Below are 25,363 nucleotides of genomic sequence, written 5' to 3'. Positions count from 1 at the left end.
CAATGCACTATACAAACTTCCCTTGCTTAACCCACTATTCCTACACTGCAACAAGTACTGAGAAAGGTAAACATGTAGAGATATGAATCTTTATGAAAATATTTATCTTCAACATACTGTACATGAATATTCTCAACATGTTTTACGGCATAAAAGGCATACACTGTATATGCAAATAACAAAACTTTATAAATGCAAAAGTGTTGTTTTCATAAATGAATAACTAGCTAGCTAACAAAATTGGTGTAAGTTTACTTGCAACAACTCAAAACAAGCCTAATTATCATCCTTTTAATCACTAGGTAATTAGCACACAGCAGCCATAGTTACTGCCAACGGTTTATGTAGTGTCCTAAACTAGCGCTGATGAATTTAATGATTAATTTCATATCCAAAAGATTGATTAATTGTTATCACACACAATCAAAGATAGTACTACAGAACACAAAAATGTGTTTATTTCCTCTACAATTCCATAGACTTGACTTTTTCATCTGATGTCTGAAACCTGAATCTGACGGCTGAGGATGTATTTCGTATATCAAGTCTTACCTCCCTCAAACTCCCTCTCCTTTAGGCTTTCCTGTTCCTGCTTCGTCCAAAGAATTTTCTGATGTCCGTCTACAGGAGCCAATAATGTTGGAGTCAAAATAAGATCATCGGTATTATAGAATTTAAGAAACGTACTTTTAGTTTAATCTCAATTCTGACTTGGGTGCCGACACCTGGGAAGGGTTGCAAGTTCTCATGTAAGTTAGGACATAAAGTTCACACTAAGGGCTTAATAACTACTTCTTAAAGCAAGACTTAACTAGTAGGTCGTAAACTCTCCATAAAGTGATGCGTAGTCACATAATATGACATTTACCTGTACTGATCCAAACAGCCTTCAAATTTGTACATAGAAGTGTTAAAAAGCATGAATTTCAGTTTTATCTTGCCACGGTTGATCTTCAAACCTTGTCTGCTCGTGTAACTGTCAGCTGTAATAAATTACACCCCCATTAAAATACAATACGTAATAAAATTTGATTTAATAAATAGTATATTTGCCTGGAGTAAATAACAATATAACTGTATCTAAAATAATTAAGGGGTGATAAATAAATGCTAATACAACAGGCTGGAAAAAACAGACATGTATTTATTTTAATATCAATTTCGTGTATGCTGACACTTGACACCGGGCGACACATCCTGAAAACTGCCCCGTTTGAACGGTTTCATGCTGAAGAGCCGCTTAAATCTAAGTTGTTTTTTTGTCTCTTGTAAATGTAAACGAGTGTAAATGCCAACATCATCATATATGTCGAAATGATTGATGACTGCTTTTTTTTATTCCAACCGTTACTTCTGGTCGGAGGCTTCCATAAATATTTAGTTCATACATAGGGTTACGTTCTACCTAAGTTTAATGGTGCAACACTCAAATGTTTAGTAGTGCGTAAGTTGTGACTTAGCCTAGTTGTGGCATAAATGGGCACTAAGTTGTAACATACGTATAGCTGGTGCAACTGGCCCCTGGAATTGTGTGTGTGGCTGTGCGAGCTGCGGTGTCTTTGGTTATAGCAAGCGCACAGGCGCGTGCCAAAAGGATTTGTGTTTTCAGCGTTGATTGGGTGGGTTACTGCGTTGCATTTAGATCATCTTTTTTCCGGGATTATCAATCTAAATCAATGCACTGACAAATTAAGTAAATTGTTAAAACTGAAACTTGAGATTTTACTGGGGCACAGCAGATTTATACTGGGGCATGTGACCCAGTAAAAGGGGTCTAGCGACACCCCCTGGTTTCCAGTGAACAACAAATATAATTAAAATTTGTATTGAACAAATATTAATAATACATGCAATCTGGAGTCTTCTGTGTTTTGCAGTATTAATCCTTCAGAAGTATTAATCAATTAATGAAATATTAGACTATTAAAAATACCTTGAAAATGTTCATATCTTATTATTATTACTATTATTATCATCATCAGGGATGTTAAGTTACACTTCATGCTACCCTTGAATGAGAACGTGCCCCACATGGGCCGCCTCAGTAAAAAAGTCCTCTTTATACTGTATTAATGCTCTACCACACTCGGAGAAGACGTAAGCTTTGAAACCAGTATGTATTCTCTGGTGTGGTTGAAAATAGACCATCTGTGGAAAAACTTTCCATCCCGAGTGGTGTCATTTCTCTAATAAATTATATGTAATATGAACTCTTGGTGCTACTTTATATGTAAAACTTTCCCCACATTGATGGCATGTAACAGGCTTCTCTCCTTTTCTTAGAATGTGATCTTTGAATGAGAGGAGCAAACTTTCACAGAATTAGGCAGAGGAGCATTGCACGAAACGGATACAGATCGAGAAAAGCGGAGTGCCCATGGCTCTTTTTGCCCCCATATTTAGAATTTCAGAGGCATTTTTGAATGAAATGATCATTGAAGGAGTTCTTCGAGGCAGAGCGATGTGGACCAGACACAGGCTGCAGTGGTTACAGAATGGACAGCAAGCAAACAGCTACTGAAGTGTAAGGGCACCCGAGCGGAGGAGATGGGAAGAGGTTTGGAGAAATAAACTGACTGGCTCTTTTAAAGCTGAAGAAATTTCTGTGCCAAAAATAAACAATTTTCAAAACAGTTTCTGAATACACCACCTTTTTGCCATTGATTAAATAAAGAGATAGTCCAACCCCCAAATCACGCCATTGGTAAAGTCATTGCTTGGTGTCTGCATGGACCGGCCACTCAAAGCAAAGTGTCATTTTTATAGTGCCACAGAAACAAAATTAACATAGAAAAATGTACATACTTCAAATTGTAAGGTGTGACATCAATTCCAAACAGTCGCCATATTATGCATTACAATTTCTCAGCCTAATAATGTCTAATGACAAATAGGCATCTTGGTATGACCAAAATAACCTGTTCTACTTATTTCATCCATATTTTCACCCATCGTATTTTACTTCCAAAACCAAAACATTCTTTCTCTCTTCAAGTCCATCTTTAAAATTAAAACAAATTTCACATGACAGATTCTCAAAATAAAGTTTGCTCACTATGACAATTTTGGGCAATTCTTCCTTAAATGTCTCTGTAGAGTACTTGATGAGCTGAAAATCCTCCCACATTGAGTGCAGTCATAAGTCTTCTCTCCAGTATGCACTTTCTCATGTGTTATAAGGAGTCTTGGATGAGCAAAACTCTTTTCACAGTGTGAACACTTGTACGGTTTTTCTCCCACATGAACTCTTTGATGCTGTATAAAATGGGCCATCTCTAAAAAACTCTTGCCACACTGAGAACAGTTGTGTAATTTCTGTCCTGAATGATATTTCATGTGAACTCTCAGGTTTGTTTTATTTGCGAAACTCTTTCCACACTGAAGGCATGTAAAAGGCTTTTCTCCAGTATGAGTTCTGGTGTGGATTTTAAGGCTTCCCTTTTGTGTGAAACTCTTCCCACAGTGAGGACATGTGTAAGGTTTCTCTCCGCTATGAACTCTTACGTGAAACTTGAGGCTTTTTTTATATTTGAAACACTTTCCACACTGAAGGCATGCGTATGGGGTCTCTACTGTGTGAATACCCATGTGATCCTTAAGGGCATGAGTGTATGTAAATTTCCTTCCACACTGAAGGCATGTGAACGGCTTTTCTCCAGTATGAATTCTTGTGTGGATTTTAAGGCTTCCCTTTTGTGTGAAACTCTTTCCACACTGAAGGCATGTGTATGGGGTCTCTCCAGTGTGAATTCTCATGTGCTCTTTCAGACTTTTTTTATGTGTGAAACTCTTGCCACACTGGCTGCACATAAAAGGCTTCTCTCCAGAGTGAATTCGTATGTGTAAATCAAGGTTTCCTTTATATCTGAAACACTTTCCACAGTGAGGGCATGTGAAAGGCTTCTCTCCTGTGTGAATTCTCGCGTGCTCTTTCAGACTTCTTTTGTGTGTAAAATTCTTTCCACACTGATGGCATGTGAAAGGCTTCTCTCCAATGTGAATTCTCATGTGACTATTAAGGTTTCCTTTATTTGTGAAAATCTTACCACACTGATGACAGAAGTAATTTTTTGTTTTTGTTCCTCGAGTTCTTTTTTGTGAGAATGTCTTTTCAGTCTGGGAGCCACTAAAAGATTCTTCACCAGTTATGAAATTATCAGATTTCTTATGCGTCTCCTCCACTTCATCCAGTTCCCGACTGTCCTTTTTCACTTCCATCAGGTCTGAAATTCAAATATAACATAGTCAAAAACCAATACAAGTGGGATAAATATGAAATGAAAGGAGAAAATGTAACAAAATCAAAGAAGAGAGCAACAGGTTGACTATTTATTTCTGTGATCATTTATTAAATGACAGTGGCCTTTTCCTGGAATAAGCCACAAAGTTTCATCTGTGGGTGTAAAGGGATTAATGGAAAGGAGTCGGCGAGAACCGGCTTGACAATATAAATAATATTTTAATGAAGATGTGAAACCAAAAAACAAAAACACACAAAGGTGTCGGAAAACTGCCCTTAAATCTCTCTCTCTGTCCCACTGCAGTCTCCAGTTGGCCTTCATCCCTCTCTGAGGCTTGATTAGCCTGATTAGGGGCCGGGTGTGTAGCATCACGAGCCGGCCCTTCCCCCTCCAAAAAAAAAAAGGTGGCACCTACACGCCGTAATGGCGATCGTGCCAAATTAACAAGAACATTTTAAAAAGAGAGGGAAAGGCCAACACGGAGCAGCAGTGGGAGAAAGAGAGGAGACAGAAAAAACAAAAAAGGTACTCGTCGGTTCTCCGATACGCCATAGCTTGGTCCTCGGCCACTCCTCCAACAGATGACAGCCGAGCCTCGGAGGCAGTCTTCCGGCACCTGGCAGACGGAACGCCCTGCAGAGTTCTCGGGAAACAGAAGGGATCTCCCCATCCCCTGGCAGCGGTTCTCCAGCTCCAGGAGGTCGGCCAGGAGCCCACCCCCGCTCGACGGTCTCAGACCCAGGCAGTCGGTTAGGAGCCCCCCCTCCCTTGACGGTCAGCAGCTGTTCATCAACTCTCAGGTGGCTGGTCTCCTCCGTTGGATGGCCACGGCTGCTCGGTTAGGGCGGATGGTAGTGACGAGTACTATACTATGGTGCATCCCTCCTCCTTCCCGGAATTATTTTAATATTTGAAAAAGTAATGTTTATTGCAAAGAAGATAGCAGAAAATAGACAAGATACGCAATTGTTACATTGTATGTGTATGCAGTGTGCAAAGGCGCAGAGAGAAGACAAATTTCAGTAAGTTGTCTCTTTCTACATACCCTCTCATGTGCAGGATAATTTTTTTAGTCGGAGAACTAAAGCTTAGTGCCCCGCTCTGTTTGAATGGCCAGCTACTCCTATTGGTCACACACAGCATTATGCAGCATTTATGGTTTGCTTTTCGTGATAAGTGACAATTTTAAAGCAGAGATTAAAATTCTGTTTCTCCAAAATGTACATCGGATTCAAATGATGGAGCGTATCACATGTGTGTTTATGTTGCTGTAACCGGCACTGTCCCGTGCTTTCAATCTATGTTGTGTTTGCAGATAATAATGAGACCAAACGCCAGTATACAGACTGTACTTAATTAATGGCCAATGTGAATCTGTGTGAATCTATCAAAGCATGGTTTCAATTAATGGATTGTCCTGTGAATCATTCCTCTCTTATCTGCATATTTAGGTAATCTCTTAACTTTTTATTTGATGTCACATGCATGAGTAGGTTAATCTTTTCTGGCCTGGTTTAAAGCCTCCATCACAGAAGCAGCTGTTGGGAGGTGTAGCTAGAAGATTGTTAGGTGTTTGCTGTGGCAGCAATCCAACAACTTATTTGTCTTAAGGCTGAGGAGGAGGCCTTTCAGTATTGGTTAGACTGAAGGACAATAATTCAATTTACAGGTACCGGCAAACCAGAAGGACTGCAGTTTTCACTTTGTTGTGGAAGTGAACTCTTGGGTGTGGGAGGAGTTTGAGGAAGCCATGGATTAGGACTTCAGATTGGACTCAAATAGGTTCAGGCAAACCATCAGACTTCTTAGGCAAGAGAGGAAAGGCTTTACCATGCTGTTGCCAGTGGGGCAGGGAACTGCTTACCTTGCCTGATGATATAGTCTGGTGGTGGAAGGAACACTTCTGAACCCCCACTGACATGCTCTCTGTGGAGGAGGCAGGGATGGAAGACTTGGGGGAGTCTTTGTCGATTTCCATGGCAGAGGTCACTTTAGTCAAAAAAATCTAAAGTGGCAAGGTGCAAAAAGTGGAAAAGACTCTCTGAAGGTCCCGAAAATGCTGAAGGGTTCAGTCCATCTCAAGTGATCCAATAGAGGTTGCTTGACCATTTTTTTATTATTACCATTTTTTATTGATTCCATTCACAAAATAAGTAAACATAACAGAAAATACTGAATCAAATTATATGCATTAAGCCCCGGCCCCCAAACATTACCCCCCTCCCCACCAGACACAAACACACACTCCAGTGGTCAAAAATAATTAGAACATAAAAAAAATGTTTAAAAAAAATGCACATACACATTTAAAACTACAAATCCCTCTCCACTACCCCTCCCTGAGAACATTCCAAAAAGGCAAAATATCTGCCCCACTTCCTGTTAAACACATCCCATTTTCCCAGCCTTCTATATATTACCTCCTCGAATGCCGCCAACTCGCTCATCTCTTTGCACCACTCCTGAAATGAGAATGCTCCAGCCGACTTCCATCCAGAGAATGATCTGTCTGCCAATCATAACTCCAGCTAGGACCCAACTTTTTAAATGTATACCCCTATATTAATAACCACCCCATCAGCTAAGCTACAGAGTCTGGGGCAAAATTAAAAATTGATTGTTCAAATTCTTGGATCTTAAGTCAACACCAAAAAACATGGGTTGTGTCCCCATCTTCTGATTGGCATCGCCAGAAGGTGGGTGTGTCTTTAAGAAGAAGCCTATACGATCTAGAGGATGTCCAACAGAATCTATGTAAAATCTTAAATTGTATCAAGTGCACCCTTGAATCTCTAGATGTAGACTGATGTAGAGATGAATCCTACCCCACACTCCCTTCTCTAATTCCAAGTTTAAATCTTTCTCCCATAATATCTTGAAAGAAGATGAAGCTCCGTCCTCCAGACACTGAATTAACAAGATATACACTGATGCCTCATGACCTTTTCCAAAAGCAGTAATCACCTCTCCCAGAGTATCTGCTGTTTTAAGGGGGTGTATGCAACTCAGGTGGAAGTGACCTATGAGCCAAATGTCTGAGACTGAATGCATAGCCCACCTTTGTCAATCGGCCTATGTAACTTATTGAAATGTAATTGGGGATGTTTACCATTCCAAATGAAGGACTTCGCTATGCTATCAAATTGCTTGAAATAAGACAGAGGGACATCTACATGGAGAGATTGTAGCACGTTGAATTTTGGAATACAATTCACTTTAAACATTCACCTTCCCAATCATAGATAAATGTAATGAAGCCCCCCTGCCCACATAGCTCGAAAATCTTTTTATTACGGGGTCAAAATAAAACTGATACAGGCTTGTATCACGGTTGGTGGTAGCTTTCCATTCTTTAATGATTTCATATAAACTTGTAACAAAAGTTGAGCCAGTTCTGTAGCATTTGAGCTAAAAAATTCAGAAGCCTTGTCTGTAGGAAAGGCCATAAATGCCTCACCAACTCCTCCAAGTTAATGTCATCAGTTTAGGGAGTTCTAATGGTTCCACAAATTTTCTAATACCTTCATGAGTAGATGACGACATGGAAAGATAGAGCTCAAGATAGAATTATTTAAAAGCATTATTAATATTAATGGCTGAGGTTAATATTTCACCACCAGCAGATTTCACTGAGGGAATGGTAGAAAAAGTTTCTCTCGGATTTATGTATCTAGCCAAAAGCTCCCCTGCTTTGTCCCTTAACTCAGAGTATGAAAGTTTTGCCCTGAATAGACAAAACTCCACCTTCTGCGACAAAATAATATTATATCTGTATTTCAATTGGGTCAATTCTCTGAGGCCATCAGATGACATTCGGTACTTCACCTCTGCACTTTTAATATTTGCTTCCAACTCCACGAGTTCTCGTGCTTTGGATTTTTGGTGAATGCTGCATCCTGTATGATCCGGCCCCTAAGAACCGCCTTAAGTGCCTCCCAAGCCACGACCACAGAGAATACAGAAGACCAGTTGGTCTCCATATAAACATTTATTTCAGCCTTTAACATTTGTTGGAATTCAGGATTTTGAAATAGCGATACATTAAAGCACCAAATATATGATTTCCTCTTCTCCATATGTGGCAACCCCTCTAAACTCACCAGGGCATGATCTGGGACTAAAATGTTTCCAATTGAGTAATCAACAACAGATGAAATGAGGGACTTGTGTCCCATTGCTACATTCAGCTCAACAGCATTGCATTTATCCATTCTGTGTTCAAATCATTAATTTGTTTTGTTTAATTCAGTACTTTCCTTTTTGGTTATTAGTTTATTATCCTTTAGCAGTGCATATTCATTTTTAGAATATAGAATCGTTGAGGTATTTACTCTTGCATATCAATTGTTAATAAATGTCATTCATTTTATTACAACTGTCTTCATTGTGTTGATGATCAAAGACTCTACTAGTTGTCCAGACTCTCAAAAATCCTTCACATAAATCAGCTGAATGTAAACTAGAGGGAGTTGGTCATTCTAAATAATCGAACAGCTCTTTTGGGAGTGTTCTTAAATTGTTAAGATAGTATTCTTAACTGGTGCCCCGGATTGCAAAGGGGAGGGGGTCATCTAATACACTCATAACCACACCTTGAGTGACATGAGATCAAAAATAACTACATCATCGGTAAATTGAGTACAAACCACTACAGGTTGAAGGAAATCTAAATGCAGAAAAATACAGGAATATCCTTACTGAAAACATGGTCAAGAGCACTCAGGACCTCAGACTGGGCCGAAGGTTCAACTTCCAACAGGACAACGACCCAAAGCACAGCCAAGACAACGCAAGAGTAAGCTTGAGAGGATCTGTAGTGAAGAACGGCATAAAATCCCCGGATCCAGGTGTGCAAAGCTTGTCAAATCATACCCAAAAAAACATGAGGCTGTAATCACTGCCAAAGGTGCTTCAACTAAGTACAGAGTTAAGGGTCTGAATACTTACGTCAATGTGATTTTATTTGTAATACATTTTAATCAAAGTTTTCAAAAATATTTTTTTTGCTTTGTCATTATGGGATATGGGGTGTAGATTGATGTGGGAAAAAAAAAAAATGTTTTAAGCATTTTTGCATAAGGCTGCAACATAACAAAATATGAAAAAAAAAATAAAGGGGTCTGAATACTTTCTGAACGCACTGTACCTAAACATTGTTGCAGACCAGGTACACCCCTTAATGGCAATGGAATTCCTTGATGGCAGTGGCATCTTTCAGCAGGATTATGCACCCTGCCACACTGCACACATTGTTTGGGAATGGTTTGAGGAAGATGATGAAGAGTTCAAGGTGTTGCCCTGGCCTCCAAATTCCTCAGATCTCAATCCGATTGAGCATCTGTGTGATGTGCTCTTACAAGCTCCTTGGCTCACACTCACGTGCTCTGTGTGTAGCAGATTACTGCAAGCATAGCATTAATTCAGTTCATACAGAGTAAATATTTAATTAAATAGCAGCCGTTTGTAGTTTAATATTCACTTTGAGTCACGTAACGACCGGCTTTTCTAGAGGTGAAAACTTCAATTTAAACAAACAGAAAGGGCTTTCACTGTAATACTACTACTACTACTACTACTACTACTACTACTACTACTACTACTACTACTACTACTACAACTAATAATAATAAATGTATAATATTTAAGCAGTATCTCTCACTTATGATGATCTGTTATGCATCAAAATATATGCAAGTATAGGCTATACAGTGCACCTGGAATGTATTCACAGCGCTTCACATTTTCCACATTTTGTTATGTTACAGCCTTATTCCAAAATGTATTCAATTCATTATTTTCCTCAAAATTCTACAAACAATACCCCATGACAACGTGAAAGCAGTTTTTTTTTTTTAATCTTTGCAAATTTATTAAAAATAAAAAACGTTAAAAAAAAATAATTAAAAAAAATTAAAATCACATGTACATCAGTATTCACAGCCTTTGCTCAATACTTTGTTGAAGCATCTCTGGCACCAATTACAGCCTCACGTCTTTTGTGTATGATGCTACAAGCTTGGCACACCTATTTTTGGGCAGTTTCTCCCATTCTTCTTTGCAGGACCTCTCAAGCTCAATCAGGTTGGATGGGGAGCGTCGGTGCAAAGCCATTTTCAGATCTCTCCAAAGATGTTCAATCGGGTTCAAGTCTGGGCTCTGGCTGGGCCACTCAAGGACATTCAGAGAGCTCTAGAGCAGGTTTTCATCAAGGATGCCTCTGTACATTGCTGCATTCATCTTTCCCTCGATCCTGACTAGTCTCCCAGTTCCTGCCGCTCAAAAACATCCCCACAGCATGATGCTGCCACCACCATGCTTCACTGTAGGGATGGTATTGGCTAGGTGATGAGGTTTCCCCCAGACATGATGCTTGCCATTCAGGCCAAAGAGGTCAATCTTTGTTTCATCAGACCAGAGAATTTTGTTTCTCATGGTCTGAGAGTCCTTCAGGTGCCATTTGGCAAACTCCAGGTGGGCTGTCATGTTCCTTTTTACTGAGGAGTGGCTTCCGTCTGGCCACTCTACCATACAGGCCTGATTGTTGGAGTGCAGCAGAGATGGTTGTTTTTCTGGAAGGTTCTCCTCTCTCCACAGAGAAATGCTGGAGCTCTGTCAGAGTGACCATCGGGTTCTTGGTCACCTCCCTGACTAAGGCCCTTCTCCTCCAACCAGTTTGGCCAGAAGGCCAGCTTGAGGAAGGTAATTCAAAACTTCTTCCATTAACGGATGGAGGCCACTGTGCTCATTGGGACCTTCAATGCTGCAGAAACTTTTCTGTAACCTTCCCCAGATCTGTGCCTCGATACAATCCGGTCTCGGAGGTCTACAGACAATTCCTTGGACTTCATGGCTTGGTTTGTGCTCTGACATGCACTGTTAACTGTGGGACCTTATATAGACAGGTGTGTGCCTTTCCAAATCATGTCCAATCAACTGAATTTACCACAGGTGGACTCCAATCAAGTTGTAGAAACATCTAAAGGATGATCAGTGGAAACAGGATGCACCTGAGCTCAATTTTGAGTGTCATGGCAAAGGCTGTGAATACTTATGTACATGTGATTTCAGTTTGTATTTTTAATACATTTGCAAAGAAATCAAACAAACTTCTTTCAAGTTGTCATTATGGGGTATTGTTTGTAAGCGCTGTGAATACTTTCCGGATGCACTGTATGCCTACCGTATCTTCATGTGTCTTCAAACCCAAAATGTAAAGAATAGTCGAGATATAAATTGCTATGAGATGGATATTTGATAAATAAAAATGTTTTGATTTTCTGAAAAAAAATATTGTGATCACCATTACCGAGATAAAAACAAAATATTTATACTGTGATATAGAATTTTGGTCATATCACCGACCCCTTGATTCACACAAGGTTACTGAAGTGCTTAAACTGCTTGAATTTAGCTGTTAAAAATACATTGTATTTTTGAATTTCTTTTTAAAAAAAGTAGTGGAATAAATGCAAAATTGTCTTGTTTTGTTGAAAAGTGCTAAACAGTGCTAGAAATTAAAACAGAAAATGTCTTCAGTGTGCAAAGACGAGATCCACGCACTCCACTTTCATTGAAAAATGTGTCTTTTAATATACTTTTGTTTTTTTACAGTCAGTCCTCAGCAGTCATTAAATAAAATCAAGAATGGGCACAAACCTCTTTGTTCCTCAGTATCTTCATTCTTCAGTCTGAATGATTCTGAAATACTGATGTCTTCACTCTCCTCTTTAAACTCCTCTTTAACAATCTCCATCTTCAGTAGCACATCAAGCAGATTTCATTCTAAGGGTCAGAGAGAGGCTGGAAAGTTATGTCGATGATTATTTGATACACCCAGGAAAAGAACAGTTCTGTGGTGAAGGAACTTAGTTTAATTGGTCTGTTTACAAGGTTTTTGGTGTTTACAGGTTGCAATGGAAAGTGGTAGATGACATGCCACACAATACTATTCCTATGGCCTAAAATATTGGGCATTTTGTGTTTTCCGTGTCCGATATCGGATCGTGCCTGATTGATCATTTCCACATAACCACATACTTTTAAAATGTACTCTTCTGACTGCGAGCGAATACAAACGCGTATGACGTATGTGCACTATGACTGTTTTGTAATATTCTTTTAGTACATTTAACGAGGACCGTCCATGTGGAGGGTCAAAATCTGCATCACGTAGGCCTGTCGTGTTTATTAATTAATCGTCTGATTGCAGTTATTTGATCTAACAGTGATTATTTGAGATAACTGCAATTATTGAACTTCAAATTCCAAATCACATTTTTGTGTCCAAATAAAGGAATGAATAGTGTGTTTGAGAATCTCATTCAAGTAAACTCTGACTGTCTCACTGAGAACAATGATTGTTCTTTTTGGATCATAATGAAGGTATATATATATATTTATTTACATTAAAATTATTTTCAGATTTCTTTACAGATATCCAAGTATGAGGGCATAGAAGCCCTTTTGAATGAGGAATGACACTGTATGGGGGTTCAGGGGTAGGAGAAACTTTTGAAAATGTAAAATTCTTGAGAAAGGCTAGGCTACAAACTAGTAATTGTTTTGTCTTTCATCCTTGTCAGAGACGATGACATCTGAATAATTTCACAAAACTAAAACAGAAATCCATTTGTTTTTTTATTAAAGGCTTGGCCCATGCTGATTAATAAAACTAAATTTAGAAAGAAAAATGAGGAGATGAGGAGAGGGCGTAACCGCCATCATGATATCTTGCAGTCAAGATGAAATCAATCCGGATCCGGAATGCGGTGACCTGCGAAACTTCATACAGTCTGAGTCTGCGTTTCCACTGAAGCGGAAGAAATCCGCACAAAGCCACTCGTAACGCTCGGGAACTGCTTGCCCCGCGCTGCTGTAAATTTTACAATCCGCCTCGCGAGCTTGACACACTGTTTCCATAGGAAGGAATTGAAAGCGCTCGCTCACTACACGCCAGTGGAAACATACAAGAAAGCCAAACTGCTAGTGTTTTTAGCAAAAGGCATGTCTAGATGTAGAACACAGGATAAATATCAAAAATTACTCAAAAGCTTATCACAATAAATATTGATATCATTTTAATCGCACAGCCCTAGTTGCGACTGTAACCACGGTTCCCTGAATATGGTGCGTCGCTGACGCTATGGGGTTATCTCTGAAACTCTTTAAAACTTTACCAATTTTAATTGGCAGATAGCGTTTTGTGCTCCACCTCCCTGATGAAAAGATATACAGTTGAAGTCAGACGTTTACATACACCTTAGTCAAATACATTTAAACTCAGTTTTTCAAAATTTCTGATATTAAATCATAGAAAACATTCCCTGTCTTCGGTCAGTTAGGATCACTATATTTTAAGAATGTGAAATGTCATAATAATAGAAGAGAGAATTATTTCTTTCAGCTTTTATTTCTACCATCACATTCCCAGTGGGTCACAAGTTTACATACACTTTGTTAGTATTTGGTAGCATTGCCTTAAAATTGTTTAACTTGGGTGAAAAGTTTTGGGTAGCCTTCCACAAGCTTCTCACAATAATTTGCTGGAATTTTGGCCCATTTCTCCAGACAGAACTGGTGTAAGATGGCGGCGCGGAAGCACGCAGTGGTCACTCCGGATCCAAAATGGTGCTATTTTGGTTAAAAAAGCCCGACTATTGCGGCACATGGACATCGGAGCAACTGGTGTTCGTGTCTACCATCGCCAGACATTACTGAAATATAAAGACTCATGCAAAAACCAAGCTGCATGATGATCTGCAGGAGGTGCTACGCGTACTCTGCTTGCTGCGGAGACCAGGCCTCCAGTCCTTCGTGCCAACAGAAATACAGCTCTCTGCGGTAAGACTCACGGTGGTGGCTTGTGCGTTTACATAAACACGGAATGGTGCAAGAACTCTATGCTAGTCTCTAGCTACTGTTCATCGCTGTTGGAGCTTGTGACTGTTAGATGCAGACCTTTTTATCTACCACGGGAATTCACCACTGTTTGCATAACCGGAGTTTACATTCCTTCCAGCACTAATGCTAAGGAAGCACTCTGTGAACTGTATGGGGCTATGAGCGAACTGCAGAACGCTCACCCCGACTGACTGTTTACTGTCGCCGGAGATTTCAACCATGCGAATCTCAAGACAGCGCTACCTAAATTCCATCAGTATGTGGACTTTGCAACGAGAGGGGCGAATGCGCTTGATCTTGTTTACACAAACATCCCAGGCGCGTACCGGGTGGAGCCCCGCCCCCTCCTCGGCCACTCAAACCACATCTCTGTTATGTTAATTCCAGCATGTAGACCGCTCGTCAGATGCACAAAACAGCTTCAGAAGCAGGTGAAAACCTGGCCAGCAGGAGCCATCTCTGCTCTTCAGGACTGTTTTGAGTGTACCGACTGGCACATGTTCAGGGAGGCTGCAACATATGGTGATTCTACAAACTTGGAGGAATACACAGCATCAGTGACCAGCTACATCAGCATGTGCATTGATGATGTCACTTTCTCCAAGACCATCACCACACACTCCAACCAGAAGCCGTGGATGACTGCGGAGGTGCGCACGCTGCTGAGGACCCAAGACTCTGCCTTCAGAGCAATCGATAAGGCAGCCCTAAGAACAGCTAGGGCCAAACTGTCCCGGGCAATCAGAGAGTCAAAGCACGCACATGCCCAGAGAATCCAGTCACTTCCAGGACAACGGTGACATGCAGTGCATGTGGCAGGGCATCCAGGCCATCACCAACTACAGGACAACAACAGGTGCCTGTGACAAAGATGCCTCCCTTCCAGATGCGCTGAACGACTTCTACGCTCGGTTTGAATTGCAGAACGACGTGGTGGCGAGGAAGACCACCCCTCCTCCCAACGACCAGGTGCTCTGTCTTACCACGGCCGATGTGAGGAAAACTCTACGTAGAGTCAACCCACGGAAGGCTGCTGGACCAGACAACATTCCTGGCAGAGTGCTCAGAGGATGTGCAGACCAGCTAGCAGATGTTCTTAACGACATCTTCAACATCTCTCTGAGCAGCGCCGTTGTTCCAACATGCTTCAAGGCCACCACCATCATCCCATGCCAATGAAGTCTTCAGTGTCCTGCCTCAACGACTACTGTCCCGTCACACTCACACCAATCATCATGAAGTGCTTCGAGAGGCTCGTCATGAGGCACATTAAGAACCAGCTGCCCCCCTCACAAGACCCACTGCAGTTTGCGTATATTCCAAACCGTTCAACGGACGATGCAATCGCCACAACCCTCCATCTGGCCCTCACCCACCTAGACAAAAAGGACACATACGTTCGAATGCTGTTCATAGATTTCAGCTCAGCATTCAACAAAATAATTCCTCAGAACCTGATTGGAAAGCTGAACCTGCTGGGCCAGGGCACCTCCCTCTGCAATTGGATCCTGGACTTCCTGACTGAGAGACCTCAGTCAGTCCGGATCGGGAACAGCATCTCCACCACCACCACCACCACACTGTGCTCAGTCTCTGCTGTTCACTCTGCTGACTCACGACTGTGCAGCAATGCACAGCTCGAACCACATTGTCAAGTTTGCAGATGACACGACCGTGGTGGGTCTCATTTTAGGGGAGCACAAGGTGAACACTCTCCGCTGAACATCGATGGCTCCTCTGTGGAGATCGTCAAGAGCACCAAATTCCTTGGTGTTCACCAGGCGGAGAACCTCACCTGGTCCCTCAACACCAGCTCTATCACCAAGAAAGCCCAGCAGCATCTCTACTTTCTTCGAAGGCTGAGGAAAGCACATCTCCCACCCCCCATCCTCACTACATTCTATAGAGGGACTATTGAGAGCATCCTGAGCAGCTGCATCACTGACTGGTTGGGACTTGCACCGTTTCGGACCGCAAAGCCCTGCAGAGGATAGTGAGGACAGCTGAGAAGATCAACGGGATCTCTCTTCCCTCCATCAAAGACATTTACAAAAAACACTGTATCCGCAAAGCAACCAGCATTGTGGACAACATCGTTTAGCTGTGTACTGTACTAACTGTATATGGTTGAAATGACAATAAAAACCACTTGACTTGACATTGAGTCAGGTTTGTAATCCTCCTTGCTCGCACACGCCTTTTCAGTTCTGCACACACATTTTCTGAGTTCTTGGCTGATTTCTTTAGATTTTCCCATGATGTCAAGCAAAGAGGCACTGAAGGTACACCTCCAATTGACTCCAATTAGAAGAAGAAGCTAATTGTCTAAAGCCTTGACATAATTTTCTGGAATTTTACAAGCTGCTTCAAGCACAGTTAACTCAGTGTATGTAATCTTATGAGCAACTGGAATTGATATAGTCAATTAAAAGTGAAACAATCTGTCTGTAAACAATTGTTGGAAAAATAAATTCATATACACAAAGTAGATGTCCTAAACGACTTAGAAGACATATAGTTTGCTAATATTAACAGTGGTTACAAAATAAGTTTTAATGACTCCAACATAAGTGTATGTAAACTTCTGACTACAACTGTACAAAACCAGAATTACTAAATATTAATAATAAAACACTGATCTCAAGGTTATATTGATTCCCTTTCCAGTTTGAGAATACAGACCCAACAGATTTTTATAGATTTGTAAAATCTGTAAACTTTTTGAAGCTTTTCAAATGTAAGTAATTGCCCTATATTTTATTTTTATTTTATCTTTAACTTCTTGTTGTATAATTTCTAATATGTTTGCCTTTGTCTTGTCTATATAAACGTAAAACGCGGGGGGAAAAAAGACAAAAACGTTATTGGTTTCAGTTTAACAGATTAGCGGAATTAAGTTTCACAGAGCAGAGGTTGTGTAAAAACAGAACTACACCTTAATCTATAATTAAATGTAATTTAACAAATATAAAAATAAATCTACAGTCGAATATTAGTTTGCACAAACAAGCAATTCTGAAACATGGGACACAAGAAAATAAGCGATAAAACACTCACCAATTTCATTACTTGCAGCTATGTGTCTTAGTTTGTTTGTTCTGATATCTGATCAGAACCAGCTGAAACATCCAGAATAATAATTAAAACAATTTTTAAAATCAGTTTCTTCTAGATGAACACAAAACTCTCCCCACAACACAACACGCAGGGACTGATTCTTCTTCTTAGTTAATGTTCATTCACTTCACAGGAGCATTACCGCCACCTACAGGACAAACTTACAGTCTCTCTCTTGCTCTCTGTGGTTATGCTGTTGTGGAAACTGGATTTACGCGTGCAAAACGCTGAAGATATATTTATTTATTTATTATCAAAAAAATAAAACAAATTATAGAGTAAACTCCATAAAGCACAAGTTCACAAGAGACATTAAAGGGTTTGTTCACACAAAAATGAAAATTGTCTGATCACCATCATTCCATCTAAGATGTGTAGGCTTTCTTTTTTCTGCTGAAAAAATAAATAAATAAATAAAATAAAAGATTTTTAAAAGAATATTTCACCTCTGTTGGTCCATACAATGCAAGTGAATGGAGGCCAGAACTTTGAAGCTCTAAAACACACATAAAGGCAGCATAAAAATAATCCATATGACTCCAGTGAGCTTTTACTGAAGAACAAACAAGATGTCAAGATGATCTGGACATTTTCACTCAACTGCAGCTTTCATCACAAATGCTGTTTGCAATCCATAATTCTGTCACCAAGCTTTTTCTTGTGTTTTTCTCATACACGTATTGATTAATTAAATCAGAAAGCAGAGGCAGAACAGTCTGTTTTTATTAAAGGTCATTTCTTTACTTACTGAAATCTGTTCATGGACATATAGGCTTGAATATGGCAAGCCTCGAGGGGATCAATACACAATCACACACTTTCACAAGGTAAGGTTTCTCCATGAATCACACACTAAATCACTCTTTTACAATTGTTTATTCTCATGCAGTACTCCAGTTGTTCATATTACAAACTGATAGGGGGCCTAAATCGAGTTGTTTTGAGTCTGCTAGTGTGATGCCAGCTAAAGCTGGGTTCACATATACTCTATAAGTGTATTCATTCACATGTGTCAGATATTAGTATTTCCTATGTTTGTTGTGTGTTATAGAGATGTGTGTAGTGCAGTCTTCATGAGTTACATTCAGAGACACACTGTCAGAGCAAAAGGAGAAAAAGCAAATAAGACGACCCGTTACTTTATAAACATTCTATAATATTTTGCTCATACTAAGAATATTGTGTTGTTTTTATTTAGTGTAACCAACCTTATATGGTCCACACCAGAGTTGGGTAATTTACTCTAAAAAAGTAATTAATCACAACTAATTACATCTCTACAGTGTAATTAGATTACTGTAATAATTTCTGAAAAGTAATTGCATTACTTATTACTTTTTAAAATCCTGATCAACCTCAACCAGAGGGAAAATACAAGGACAGACATGAAACTTTTCTTAATTAAAAAAAACAAAAAAAACAATTCATATAAAATAAATAATTCACGAACTGGCCAAAGAATTTAAAGGGGCAGCGTTAAATGAGAAAACATACATTTTAACATTAGACATTAAATTTTGATTTTAAATGAACAATTGTTCTAGATTCTATTCAGCATTTAACACAATTACATCAGAAGTAACTGTAATTAAATTACTGAAAAATAATCCCTTAATTTACTTTTTTCAATGAAAAAGCAATTTAATTACAGTAATTCATTACTTAGTAATTAATGCATTGCACCCAACACTGGCCACACACAAAGCATCTTTATTAATAAATTATAATATATTACTGTAATTATGTGAGATAAATGTCATTTTCCTTCAAGATTTAAAATAAAACTACCTGTCTTGTTTCACTGTTGCCCTTTTGTTTGCCATTTTTGTCACTTTTTTCATTCCTTAGTTTTCACTTTTGTCCCTTGTGTAACTCTATAGTCTCTTTGTTAGCTTTAATGTTCACCGTTCATTGTTTGCACCTGCCCTCGTTTATTTTCCATTTTGCTTCTGTTAATCACCTAGTTATCTTGTATGGCATTGGTTCCTGTCCTCCCATGTCCACGTATTTAACCCTGTCTGTTTCTTTAGTCTCTGTCTATCGTTGAATGTTGTTAGCCTGATGTGTGTGTGTTCCCTGCCCGTTTTCCTCAGTCTTGTGTTCATTTCCCCATCGAGGGTTTTTCCTTTGTTCCCGTGTTTTCCATGTACCTGCCTTGTTTGTTCCTCAATAAAAGTTGAACTGCACTTGGATCCGCATCTCTTCGTCTGCATTCGCTGCCCATTCGTAACAATAAGTGTTAATTGTATTTTTTATTAACTAACATTAACAAATATATTTAGGCCTACACTCACAGCCACTTTATTAGGTCCACCTGTTCATCTACTTATTTATGCAATTATTTAATCAGCCAATCGTTTGGCAGCAGTGTAATGTACACAATCATGTAAATATGGGTCAGGAGCTTCAGTAAATATTCCACATCAAAAGGTGGAAAAATGTGGACTGAGGAACAAGATCAATATATAATCTGTTGTTTAAAAGATGTTTAATATAATTGTAGATGAAGTGTGGTATGTCACTCTGCAAGACTGCTGTCACTGTTGGAAATTTCTTGTCAACTGCATTATTTATCTTTTAACAGACATTTCCAGCTGACAGCATATTGGCGAAAAGCTGGGACAAGGAGGGTTTGGAGCCATCTTCAAGGGGTTCACCTCAAGGATGGCTTGAATGTATCATTGTTATTATATCATCTGTCTCAACCGCTTATCTCACTCTATTCTCTACAATCCCTCTTAATGCATCTAATTTCCACTTGACCGGTTTAGAACGACCAAACAAACTCTACAAAGGCTTCTTTTAAATTCACATCTTTAGAAGTGCGTTCAAGATTATTGACTGAAATGAACTGACCTCTACACATGTTCATTGTTACTAATTCTCACACAAACCCCTATTTCTTGTTTTGTTGATCAGGTGGCTGTGAATCTGGTCAGGAAGTTTATGAGGAGTACATCAGCATAGTAAGCAGACTTCTGGAAGTCACCGTTTACAATTTAAAACACCTTATATGAACGCTAATCACATGAGTTTGACTATATAAACTACCATCCACAAGAATTGGTCAAAGCCTAAATCCTTATAAGCCATCGTAATAATAGTCTTTTTTTTCTGATCATCCTGAACCCTTTCCCTTAGAAGAGGCACCAGCCTGAACCCTTTCCCTTAGAAGTGGCTCTGACCAGCCTGAGCAACAGGGGCCCCAGCCCTACGTGGTTTGTCGTAAGGCAGGCCATGCTAGCTGCTGATATATACAGTTGCCGTGGAGTGCTGCACCAGGACATCAAGCTTGAGAACCTCATTGTCAAAATGTTTGGGACATTTTGAATCATCTGTATGTCACCATTACACATGTATATGGTGGAGTGTCAATACAGTGATTAGATTTGATATCATTAAACTCTAGTGACAGTGTAAAATTGTCACTTAGCCCTGGATGACAATTTTCAGATAGAGCCAAGCAAACCTTTTCAGTTCTATCGAAAATGAACCACTGTTAAGAAACACACACACACCGTTTATTTTTTTAACATGCTAATTAACACAGTAACAAACTACACATCTGAAATTCCTATACACAATCTTTCCTATAGGCACACAATGGTACTGCCCTCCAGAATATTCAGCTTAGGGCAAATACAATAGCAAGCCAGTGACCGTCTGGTCATTGGGAATGCTCCTCTTCCTGATGGTCTGTGGGTATTATCCACATGGCATTGACCTGCACATGATGGATGCCAAGTGCTGGTCAAAGGCTAGCTTGTAAAGAGGTGAGATCTTCATAATACCAAAGAAAACCAATTGTGATTTTTTTTATTTAATAAAACGGAACAAAGAAAGCAAACAAGAAAAGTAAAATCTGCATAAAAGATGGTCATATGGATGATGCAGGAATTTTACAGCTTAGAAAAACAAGATTAAATATAGCAGGTGTTTATGATAATAATCAGTCCCTCTCATGTCTTTGCACAGAATGCCGCCATTTGTGTCAGGCTCTCCTGCAGAATGAGCCAAAATGGCAGATGGGTCTCAAGAAGATACTTCGCCATGACTGGTTTAAGGTATTGAGCCTAAGATCAACTAAAAACAATTTTGAAGATAATATTTACTTAATTTATTTTCGATTAATCACATATTTGGTAGTTAATTGCAATTAATAGCAGATTTTGAAAATGCTGAAATTTGACACCATATACTGTATACTTATTTTCCTGTTAAAATGCATTTTCAGTACTTCCAGCTTAGGAAAGATAAAAATTATTGTAACAATATAATGCTTTATTAAAAATGTCAAAACAAAGCCTTTCACAATATAAAGATAGAAATACACTAAAATATCACCAATTCAAGTAACATTAAACATTGATTTATTGAAAGGATTAGTCCCCATCAGAGTATTCATTCATTTCATAATTCTATATTCATAATATTTCATTTAAAATATTCATCTCCTAACATCTCTTTATGCATTTTCAACTGCTGTGCAAATGTACTCATTCCTGCTTTACACCTAATTGTCACTTCAGATGCAGCTTCTGTGCCCCCTTTGCTGTGTAAAGATGGATTTAGTCCCCATATGCTTAGTATCCATTGCAATAGGCATTAAATCTCTTCCACTCTCATCCTTCACAATATGAATCTGCCAGTATATTGTGACAATCCACTTTCCTACAGCAATCTCAAAGCTGCGTTCATGAATCATGTCAGAGTGTCAACGCAAGTGTCCAGCTCCGCTTTGAATTCAACAGGAAAAGCGGAGTGATAGTTAAGACTTGGCGTGCTTAAGTGGTAATTAAAATGCGCTGAAAATGTTTGATTTCTATCACAAGTCCAATCTGGGCTTGTTGACATCACAAAATAGCGTTAAGTTATCAGATCATGTACAAACAGCTTAAAAATATTTTGCTGAATTGTTGTTTAATTCCGTTGTGACCTGGCTTTTCCGTTGGGTTGTGGCTTATTTCCATTGTGTATCCACTTTTATTTGCTTTGCTCATTTATTTATGTGCAATTCCTGGCCACCGTATCTTTCTAATGCTTTTATGTCATATCAATCCATATGCATGGCACAGAAGACAAGTTGTATGTGTATACCTTATGACATCTGCTTGAGTTCTAAAATGTCAAATTCTTTTCTTTAGAAAGTTACCTCCATATTTGTGCAATTTGTTTTATGTTATGTTGTTTAAACTTGTTTATATATTGTATTAAATGTTAAATTATATATAAAACCGTGTTTAATTGTGGTATTAATTTAAATGTATTTAAACAATAAACCTTATTTGTGTTCTTATTTCAGGTCACCGCATAAGTTGTGGCGAAACAGAGAAAAAAGCTCCCTGTCACGGCTGCCCCCTCTTTTCTCTTTATGTTAGCTTTGTGTCTGGCGGGTTGACGTGTGGCCTCTTCATTCCTTAAGCCTTTGCACCTGGTGAGACTAGCAAGCCCGGTTTGCATCTGGCACCTAGGAGGGAGATCGCAATATTTGTGGCTGGCGATATTGCTTGTCTAGGGATGTGTACTTACTGTATTTAGTTTGACTGGTTGCCATTGAATGGGACTGCACCATTTGCCCATCTCTCCACAATGAGGCCACTCATAGACATTCCCATATCTGCCAAAGAGATCCCTACCATGGCTGCCCAGAGCTCCCTGTCATTGCTGCCCTAAAGGCTCCCATCACAGCTGCCCAGAGGTTTCTGCTACAGCTGCACAGAGGTTCCTGCTATGGCTGCCCAGAGTTCCCTCTCATGGCTGCCCTTGAGGTTCCTGTAAAAGCTGTCCAACTGTATCTGTAACAACTGACCAAATGCAGCCACTAAGAGATTCTTGATATGGCTGCCCAACTGCATTAAAGGTTCCTGAAAGGCTGACTGTACATTCTTATGATGGCTGCCCAGAGGTTCTTGCTATGGCTGCACAAAACTCACTGTCATGGCTTCCCTTGAGTTTCCTGAAAAAACTGCCTGTAAAAAGTTTTTTTTTAAAAAAAAAAAGGCCAGCCCAGAGTTTTCTATGAAGGCCACTCTAGAGGTTTCTGTCACAGCTGCACAGAGGCTCCTGCTACGACAGCTCAGAGGTTTCTTGTTATGGCCGCCCAGACGCTCCTGTCACCACTGCCCCAAAGATTCCTGTAATCTGACCCATAGGTTCATATCAAGGCTAACCCAGAGGCTCCTGCCATGGCTGCCTTTGAGGTTCCTGCAACAGCTGCACAGTTGATTCTGTAAAACCCATTCTATGTTTTAATTACAGCCAGCACTGTTGTTCCTATAATGGCTGCCCCAAAGGTTCCTGCCACAGATGCAACAATGTTCCTTTCATGGCCAAGAGGTTCCTCCCATGGCTGCACCAGAAAATACTGTCACAGCCACCCTGATGTTCCTGTCCTGGCCACCCAGAGGTTCCTCCCATGGCTGCACCAAAGTTTCCTGTGATGGCTGCCAAGGTTACTGTTACAGCCACCCAAAGCTTCTTGCTATAGCTGCCCAGAGGTTACTGTCACAATTTCTAAAAGTTTCTGTAATGACAGATCCATAGGTTCCTGTTATGGCTGCCCCAAATGTTCCTGCCATGCCTGTACCAAAGTATTCTGTTATGGCTGCCCAAGAGCATACTATTACAGCTGCCCAGAGTGTCATGGCCACCACAGAGGTTCCTGTCATAGCTGACCCATAGAATATCATGGCCTCCCCAGGGGTTCCTATAAGGCCGTTCCAGAATTTCCTAATATGGCTACACAAAGCTCCATGTTTTAACTGCCATTGAGGTTCCTGTAAAAGTGTTCCAGCCATCTCTATAAAAACCTCATAGGTTTTTATAATGGATGGCCCAGACCATCTCACTTGGACAGCACAGAATGGCTCACTGTAAACATAAAGCATCAGCAAAGTTAATGTACCCATATTCTGATTAAAAAAAGTGAATATTGATGTGCATGTGAATGTAGTCATTGTCTTCCATCTAGGGTAATAGAGTGTTTGTTTTTCATTACCCTTTAAGCACCTTTTGTTTTACACAACCGACAAATAACGAGTTGCTATCAGATTTCATGTTTATAGAAAATGTTAATACATTTGGTACACAATACATTTCAAATTAATTATCAGATTTATCAAAACATCCAATGAGTAATCCAAAATTAATCTGATTAGATTACCTAAAAGTGTAATCTAAACAGACATAGTGGATGAAGAAACGATAGAACTGGATGGACAAGTACTAGCGGGTGATCCTAGCATTTGAATCCTTCATACGATCCATCAATTGCAGTGCTCTGTGGTCAGTTTTAAGTAGGTACTCTTGTCCGAGCAGGTAATACTTGATGATGCCAAGGGCCCATTTAACTGCCTGGCATTCCTTTTCAATGGTTGAGTTTTGAACCTCTCTGGGGTATAGCATTTGACTGATGTAGGCAACTGGGTGATGATCATCTGGTGCCCCCTGTGGGAGAACAGATCCCACACCATTCTATGAAGCATCAGTGAAATTCTTGAAATTCTTATTAAAATCAGGACAGTGCAATACTGGACCTTCACAAAGGGCATCTTAATTTCTTGGAAGGTTCTTTCCACCTCTTCCATCCACACTTGATTCAATTGATAACCACCTCCAGGAGATTTAGGTGTTCGTCCCAGGTTGAACTATAAATGACAGCATCATTGAGGTAAAACTAGCCAGAACTTGGTCGATGAGACGCTGGAAGGTAGCAGCTGCCCAGTGAAGTCCAAACGTTATCACATAAATCTGATAAACGCCCCAAGGTGTCAGGAAGGTAGTCATCTGTGGGACCTGTCACAGATCAGAAATGCTTCCGTTTCCTCCCTAGTTCTGGCAAACAACAACTTCGGCAAATAAACATGTAAAGTCTACTATGAGAAGAGGAGGTACAGGGGCCACTGGTCCCAATCAGTGCCTGTATGAGAGACAAACTTAACATTAGTTTCATTGTTCCGCTCTGTTCGCCTGCGGTCATAGGGGTGTCTTTATGTAATTTGTCCCTTAAAGCTTATACACTTGCTTCAGCAGTTGTGACATAATGCGAAGAGAATTAGTGTCAGTGATAAAGTGATGGGGAAAGGAGCTCTTAATGTTATTTGTTA

The 25,363-nt window shown here is 39.8% G+C and overlaps 1 protein-coding gene across 3 annotated transcripts in view; it reads right to left on the bottom strand.

Moving 5' to 3' along the window:
- LOC127649498 (gastrula zinc finger protein XlCGF8.2DB-like) overlaps positions 1-17,350 on the bottom strand; it is a 162,502-nt gene extending 145,152 nt beyond the window's left edge. The window contains exons 1-3 of one of the 3 annotated variants that reach the window (XM_052134622.1): positions 17,199-17,350; positions 11,898-12,023; positions 235-4,223 (exon numbers count right to left, since the gene is read on the bottom strand). In XM_052134622.1, the coding sequence (XP_051990582.1) occupies positions 3,055-4,223; positions 11,898-11,994 (1,266 nt within the window). In that variant the 5' untranslated portion in view covers positions 11,995-12,023; positions 17,199-17,350 and the 3' untranslated portion in view covers positions 235-3,054. Of the gene's footprint in view, positions 1-234; positions 4,224-4,770; positions 6,231-11,897; positions 12,024-17,198 lie in introns of those variants that run through there. The other 2 variants (XM_052134623.1, XM_052134625.1) reach the window with 2 other exon arrangements.
- Positions 17,351-25,363: the final 8,013 nt, after the last annotated feature.

Source organism: Xyrauchen texanus, chromosome 9 (genome assembly GCF_025860055.1).
Source record: "Xyrauchen texanus isolate HMW12.3.18 chromosome 9, RBS_HiC_50CHRs, whole genome shotgun sequence".
In the NCBI taxonomy this organism is placed as follows: domain Eukaryota; kingdom Metazoa; phylum Chordata; class Actinopteri; order Cypriniformes; family Catostomidae; genus Xyrauchen; species Xyrauchen texanus.
This window is presented reverse-complemented; position numbering and strand designations above follow the sequence as displayed.